This window comes from Triticum aestivum, chromosome 7A (genome assembly GCF_018294505.1).
Source record: "Triticum aestivum cultivar Chinese Spring chromosome 7A, IWGSC CS RefSeq v2.1, whole genome shotgun sequence".
NCBI classification, from domain to species: Eukaryota; Viridiplantae; Streptophyta; class Magnoliopsida; order Poales; family Poaceae; genus Triticum; species Triticum aestivum.
The window spans coordinates 176,557,782-176,565,143 of NC_057812.1; the positions used below are offsets into that span (position 1 = coordinate 176,557,782).

General features: G+C 55.6%; 1 protein-coding gene across 1 annotated transcript; it reads right to left on the reverse strand.

The window, feature by feature from the left end:
- Nucleotides 1-370: 370 nt before the first annotated feature.
- LOC123151216 (exocyst complex component EXO70A1) lies at nucleotides 371-2,963 on the reverse strand. The gene is made up of 2 exons (XM_044570958.1): nucleotides 2,088-2,963; nucleotides 371-1,970 (listed from the first exon to the last, which is right to left on the reverse strand). Exons 1-2 carry the CDS (start codon nucleotides 2,786-2,788, stop codon nucleotides 824-826), a joined length of 1,848 nt encoding a protein of 615 aa, XP_044426893.1. The 5' UTR covers nucleotides 2,789-2,963; the 3' UTR covers nucleotides 371-823.
- Between the last annotated feature and the right edge of the window lie 4,399 nt (nucleotides 2,964-7,362).

Sequence of the window (7,362 nt, forward strand, 5' to 3'; positions counted from 1 at the left end):
CAAAATAGGGTGTGGACGGTTGACCGCCTAGAGCGGCGCGGGATGCAAAATTGTGGTCTCTGCCCGTTATGCAAGAGGGAGTTCGAGTCCGCCGCTCACCTTTTCTACAGATGTCGGTACACTATGCGGTTGTGGAGGCTGATTAGAGATTGGTTACAAATTGGCGATATCAACACCAACCAGTGGGCGGCTCATCACTCTCTCAGTAGTTGGTGGACTCATATGGCCAGGCGCAGCAAGGCTATGGCGACCCTCACCTTGCTCACCACCTGGACTATTTGAAATGAGAGAAATACAAGGGTCTTCCAGAAGAAATCGACGCCCCCCCAAGTTATCTTGCGAAACTTGAAGAAGGAAGCTAGGCTCTGGGTGCTAGCAGGTGCGAAACGCCTGAGTAATTTGATACCGCGAGAGTAATGACTTTGTATTCAGTGGGCCTCATGTGGCTCCGACTTAAACCTTGTCTTCCCCTTTAATTAATGAATGAGGCAAATCTTTTGCCTTTGCGTTAAAAAAAAAGTTTACGGGATAAACAGGTGCGGGCTCCAGGTCCAGGTCGGGGCGGCTGTCCATGGCGTCGATGTCGATCTTGCGGATGGTGAAGCCCCTGGTCCAGTCGTCTAGAACAAGATAGAGGTGCTTCTGCTGCTTGTCCACAGGCCGCGATCTTTTGCCGGCGCGGTCGCCGTGGTTCACCGGCCTCTGTCGCCCAGGTCTGTAACCTGATCTGCAAATTCATGACCTATTTGTAGACCCAAGAAAGAAACCGCCTCGGGTTGCAATCGAACACAGAATCCGAGCCGGCCGCGTATTCCGAGCAGTGCTAGGAATGATTGCCCGACGCGTCCTCTCCTTCAAACAAGTCGGACACCAACCCGGCCAGGGTATCGGGCGTGTGCCTGGCAGACCTGCCAAGCTTGGGGTGCTCCAGCAGATACGCGCCATAAGCACCGACGACGTTCTCCGACACGGCCTTCCGCAGCGCCGCCCTGAGCTCGGGGTCCGAGACCTCGCAGCGTACGTGGCCGCTGTACGCTTTATCGAGCGCGGCGTTGAACTTGGCCAGCGCCTTGGTGGCGGGCTTGCCGGCCTCGAGGCAGGCCACGACCGGCGCCCAGGAGGCCTCGACGTAGCCCGCCACGTGCTGCTCGACTCGGCTCCGGCGGCACGCGGCCCACTCGTCGTCTCCCCCGATCGCGCCGGCGCGTATAAGCACGAAGCTGGTGTTGTTGGCCAGGAAGAGGTGCCGCAGGCCGCCTCCTTCCTCGCCGCGGAGGGTGGATATCTCCTCCAGCTTGGGCTCCAGGGACGCGACTAGCTCCGAGAAGAGATCGCCGAACGAGTTCACGCCCTCGAGGATGCCGCCCGTGCTCGCGAGGATCACATCCAGCGCGCCGCGGTGCGGTGCCAGCGACTCGATGCAGGACACGGCATACCGCGTCAGCGGATGGACGCCGGCGCCGACCCCGCGCGTCTCGCCCTGCGTCCCAGAGCTCCCGCCGGCTCGGACCTTTGTGACGGCACCGCCGATCATGGCCCTCAGCGCGCGCGCCAGCTTTGCGAGAACCACCTCGACCTGCCGGGAGAAGAGCTCCTTGTGCTGCCCGGTGAGCACGAGCACGAGCCCAGGGACAGCGCTGCCAAGGACCTCGTACATTTCCAGGACGTACATGAGCTTCTCCGGCGAGCGCGTGCTGGTGAACCCGTCTGCGAATCTGAGCAGGATGTAGGATCTCCGCTTCGCCATGGCCATGATGTAGTCGTTCTTGAACCTGTCGAAGGCGCCGTTGCTCTGCGCGTGGAGCTGCGTTTGCATAGTAACGAGGGCCTTCTCCACCAGTTTGGTCGCCAGGATCCACCGCCGGATCATGTCCTCCGCCGTCCACCACTCGGCGTTCTCATAGCTGATTGACTCGCCGGTCTCGGCCTCCGGAGAGCATCCCACTTGGAGTTGGAGAATCGACAAGAACCTGCTCCAATCCATGGTCACAATATTCCAGTTCATCAACTCTGACAGAAAAGAGGCCAAATGCCAAATTCAGATCTGTACCTTTCAATCAAGAATTTAAAGAGGATTCTGTTTGTACCTGTCTAAAACTTCGCAGGGAGCGTCGGCGAACGTGTGCAGCAGCTCTTTCGTATAGCCGGCACGGATGACACGCAGTGAGATCTCGTGGAGGACGGACAAGCTCGCCGGGCAGATCAGGTCGAGCTCATCGGGAAACTCCTCGTCCGAGAAGACATCAGGCCCGGCCGGCTGGCTCCCGGAGCCGGACGCGTAAAGTACATCGACGGTGCGGGAGCTCAACTCGCCTGTGCTGGTTCTCACCGTGCTGGCCGTGCTTCCGCCGGTTAGGAAGGCGAACGACGACGACGCGCCACGGGCCGCTGCCACTGAAACGGAGAGCTTGTCGATGGCGAAGCGGAGGCCGCTCCTGCCTTCGAGCTGGGAACCGTCCCACACCCTGAGGCTGAGGAACTCCTCCATGAGGCACGACATGGCGGCCCGGAGGGCGCCGTCCATGCGGCGGCCGGCGGGTGAGGCCATGGGGAACGCGTGCATCTCCTTGAGGAAGACTATTTCGTCGACCGCGGCGAGGAGGCCCTGGTTGGTGCAGGTCGCCTGCGCGTCCCATATGCCGACGTCGGAGCCGTCGCAGGATGAGCGGCGGCGCTCGAACTCGAGGATGACGCGCTCAGCGACGGCGAGCCGATCCTCCGCTCGCGTTGTTGTCCCATCAGCAGCAGATGCCAAGTCTTCGACGGCCTTCCCTGCCGCGGCGCCCATGCAGAGGTCAGAGCGGCGAGCAGAAGCGGCGCTCTGCCGTATGCGGTTTTGCCGGAGCCGGACCTTGACCCGAAGACTGGGTTGTTGACTTGTAGGTAGATCCAGAGACCGAATGGGGAACTGAGGTGGACCTTCGATCTGTTCTGTGGGAGTTGGGGCTGATCATTATCCCAAATGGTTAAAAGTGCATCTGTGTTATTAGGCCAACTCCACCGCGCGATCCCAAACAGACGTCTGAATTGCCAGGATTTTATCTTTTTGGGGCGCCGATGAGTTCGTCCGTGTCCGACTTTGTCAAACTAAAAAGGTAAATAAACACATTTTAAAGAAACATAAAACATATATAGGGGTCGGCCACAAAACAGCCCAGTTTCTACGGCCAATTAAAAGGCCCAGTTTCATAATTAACATATAGAAACAAAATAAAAAAATGCCTCCCGCGCGCTTCTACCGCGCCCGTCGATGCCGTGGCCGTCGCCGTCTTCACTGGCCGCTGGTGTCGTTGTCATCGGTGACGAGGTCGACGTAGGCCGGCGGCGTCCACAGGTGGGCCGGCGGTGCGTGGTAGACAGGGGTGGGCTGGACGGCCGGAGGTGCCTGCACCACCTCCTCCCGGGGCGACGCCTCTCGCTCCGGTGACCGCGGCGGAGTGGGGCACCAGTTCACGCCCACGCCGGCGGCCATCTCCGAAGCAGTGCAGGACCAGCCCCACCCCTGGCCCAGCAGCTGCTGGAACGCGGCCGGCAGATCCTCCTCCATCGCCTCCGCCGTGACGGCCGCCATCTGCAGCTCCAGGAAGGCGACGTCCCCGGCGACAGAGAGGGCCATGGTCTCCTCCAGGCCGTCCCACTGCCGCTCGTCGTGCGTGTTCATGGAGTCCTCCATGACACGCTGCAGGAGACGGGCCTCCTCCTCCGCTGTCATGCGAGGAGGGGGAGGTGGCGACGGAGACGGGGAAGGCGATGGCGTGGGCGTGACGCCGCGCACCCGCCTACGCCCACGCTCCTACGGAGCAGGCGCTGCGCGCTCCTGTCGTGGCCGCCGCGGCCCCGTCGAGGTGCCGGCGAAGAACGACGCGCGCCTGGTGTCGTGCTCGTCACGAAACCAGGTGTCCCAGAGCCCGAAGTCGGGGGCGTACCTGGGGTCGTAGAAGATGTCGTCGGGGAGGAGGCGGCGACGGCGCTCGATCTCCTTGTCGCGCGCACGACCGCTCGTCGGGACCGGCGGGATCGGGACCCGGTCGGCGGAGAGATGCCAGTTATTGGGGAGATGGACGTCGCTTCAGGGGAGCGGCGTCCTCGTCTCCCAATAACGGCGGCACACCGACGAGTAGACGTAATGCCGGCCGCGCTCGCCGGCGGACGTGGGCGCGATGGAGAAGGCGGGCGGCGCGGGGGCCCGGCGTGGTGGCGATGGCGAACCGCGGCGGCGTCCCGACGAGGAACCAGCCTCGCGGTCGTGCTTGCCTTTGCGGCCCATGGCTGCGGGCGGCCGGCCGGCGAGGTGTTGGCTAGGGTTTGGGACTGGGGCTGTCGGGTTTCGAGGAGGCCGCGGGATGGCGTGGGGCAGTGTGGACGACGACCCGTCCACGCTTCCCACTTAAAGAAGGACGGCGACCGTTCGACGTGCGGATGACAGGTGTGGCCGCCCGCTCATGTGCATTGATGTGGGCGGGTGTGAGGTAGGTAGCCGCCTGCCACGCGACCCCGACGCGGACGAGGCGCGCGTCCGTTTGGTGTCCGTCGCAACCCAAACCCGGCGCAAGTTTGCGCTCGAAATGGGTCGGCCCGGACACAAAACGGACAAGATGGGTCCGGGCCGTCGCACGCTGGGCCGCCTCCTTTGTCCGTTTTACCCCAAACGGATGGGGCCGGACAGGATAGGGTCGCGCGGTGGAGTTGGCCTTACGTTGTCGCGAGCCATGGATTGCATGATGGGACAGATTGATGCCAGATTTAGAAAACTGCTCACCCATCTATTGTATATATGGAAAGATTCCTCGGGTATAATATGTTGATTTTTCTTCACCTCATCTGACCAACCGTCTGAACCCAGTAATGATGTAACATGCATTGATTCCTGCATTAGAAATTCAAAAGGCTATAATTTTTGAACCACATGTCGGAATTATAATCTGTTTTCATCGTTGGGTTTCTCGTGACGAGCTCTTCAAAACTAGATCTCATATGAATATGTTTTGAGGTTTTTTTTCAAAAGCAACTTTGATGCTAGATGAGGCAACTTTAGTGCTAAACATGAGCCACTCTAATGTTAGATGAATTGCACCTTGTGTATAACTGAATACGCCTAGTAGCCTCCTAATTAGTTGTATGCAGTAGTGTAATAGGTGGTTAACATGGTTGCTAAGTTGCATATCGAAAAATAAGTTGTAAATAGTTTAGTTGCCTATCATACTGTTAAAGTTGTTTACCATAGAGTGGAAAGTTGCATAACATGGCTTCCAAGTTGTCTACTTCACAAACCAAGTTTACCTACGTCGCTACGAAGTTATGTACGAGTGGTCCTCAATTGCCTGCAATTAGGGCTGGAATTCGAGTTGAGTCGAGCTAGCTCGGCTCAACTCGCTAAAGCTTGTTTCATTAACAAGTTAGCTCGACTCGACTCATTACTATAACGAGCTCAAACCCAAGATTGACTCGACTCATTTACTCGCGAGCTGACTCGTTTAGCTTGTTAAGCTCGTTAGAGATATGAACATAAAACCTCAAATATGGTAAAAATGATTATGTATATATTAAACATACACATCACCAAACAATTGTAATTTCCTTGTAACGCATGAGTCTCCTGGGCGGCTGGGCCTTCATCAGTTGGGCCTTGTGTTTGTGCGCCTGGGACGTAAGGTGCCGAGTGGCTGATATTTTTTTTGATTGGGAGCGGCTGATCTTTTGTACCGAGCCTAATGAGTTAGACGAATACTTGTGATATTGGATCGTTTAACTCGGTCTATAAACGATCTTAAACTAAAGCTTGGCTCGACTCGTTATCCTTCGAGTTCAATTCAATTCGAGTCGAGTCACGAGCTACTCATTTAGCTCCCGAGCTTCGAGCTTTTTTCCATCCCTACCTGCAATACTATGGGGCCTGTCCATCAAGGGACCTAAGTTGACTACAATGTCGAAAAGTTTTCGTGGGATCTAAGTCGTCTATCGTGATCCCAATTTTCTAAACTATGTGGGATGGATGGTGTGAGATCCTGGTGCTTTCCTTTTCTGGGGGAGTCTGCCCGCCAACGCTATTGAATGCACACGTGTTGGCTAGCCAGGTCGCAACGAGCTCTTCAAAATTAAACCCCACCTAGATATGTTTTGATTTTTTTTTGAAAAGCAACTTTGATGCTAGATGGGGAAACTTTAGTGCTAAACATAAGCAACTGTTGGAAATATGCCCTAGAGGCAATAATAAAAGGATTATTATTATATTTCCTTGTTCATGATAATTGTCTTTTATTCATGCTATAATTGTGTTATCCGGAAATCGTAATACATGTGTGAATACATAGACACCAAAATGTCCCTAGTAAGCCTCTAGTTGACTAGCTCGTTGATCAACAGATAGTCATGGTTTCCTGACTATGGACATTGGATGTCATTGATAACGAGATCACATTATTAGGAGAATGATGTGATGGACAAGACCCAATCCTAAACATAGCACAAGATCGTATAGTTCGTTTGCTAGAGTTTTTCCAATGTCAAGTATCTTTTCCTTAGACCATGAGATCGTGTAACTTCCGGATACCGTAGGAGTGCTTTGGGTGTACCAAACGTCACAACGTAACTGGGTGACTATAAAAGTATACTACGGGTATCTCCAAAAGTGTCTATTGGGTTGACACGGATCAAGACTGGGATTTGTCACTCCGTATGACGGAGAGGTATCTCTGGGCCCACTCGGTAATGCATCATCATAATGAGCTCAAAGTGACCAAGTGTCTGGTCACGGGATCATGCATTACGGTACGAGTAAAGTGACTTGCCGGTAACGAGATTGAATGAGGTATTGGGATACCGACGATCGAATCTCGGGCAAGTAACGTACCGATTGACAAAGGAAATTGTATACGGGGTTGCTTGAATCCTCGACATCGTGGTTCATCCGATGAGATCATCGAGGAGCATGTGGGAGCCAACATGGGTATCCAGATCCCGCTGTTGTTTATTGACCGGAGAGTCATCTCGGTCATGTCTACATGTCTCCTGAACCCGTAGGGTCTACACACTTAAGGTTCGGTGACACTAGGATTGTATAGATATGAGTATGTAGTAATCCGAAAGTTGTTCGGAGTCCCGGATGAGATCCTGGACGTCACGAGAAGTTCCGGAATGGTCCGGAGGTGAAGAATTATATATAGGAAGTGTTATTTCGGCCATCGGGAAAGTTTCGGGGTCACCGGTATTGTACCGGGACCATCGGAAGGGTCCCGGGGGTCCATCGGGTGGGGCCACCCATCCTGGAGGGCCCCATGGGCTGAAGTGGGGAGGGGAACCAGCCCATAGTGGGCTGGTGCGCCTCCCTTGGCCCACCCCCTACGCCTAGGGTTGGAAACCCTA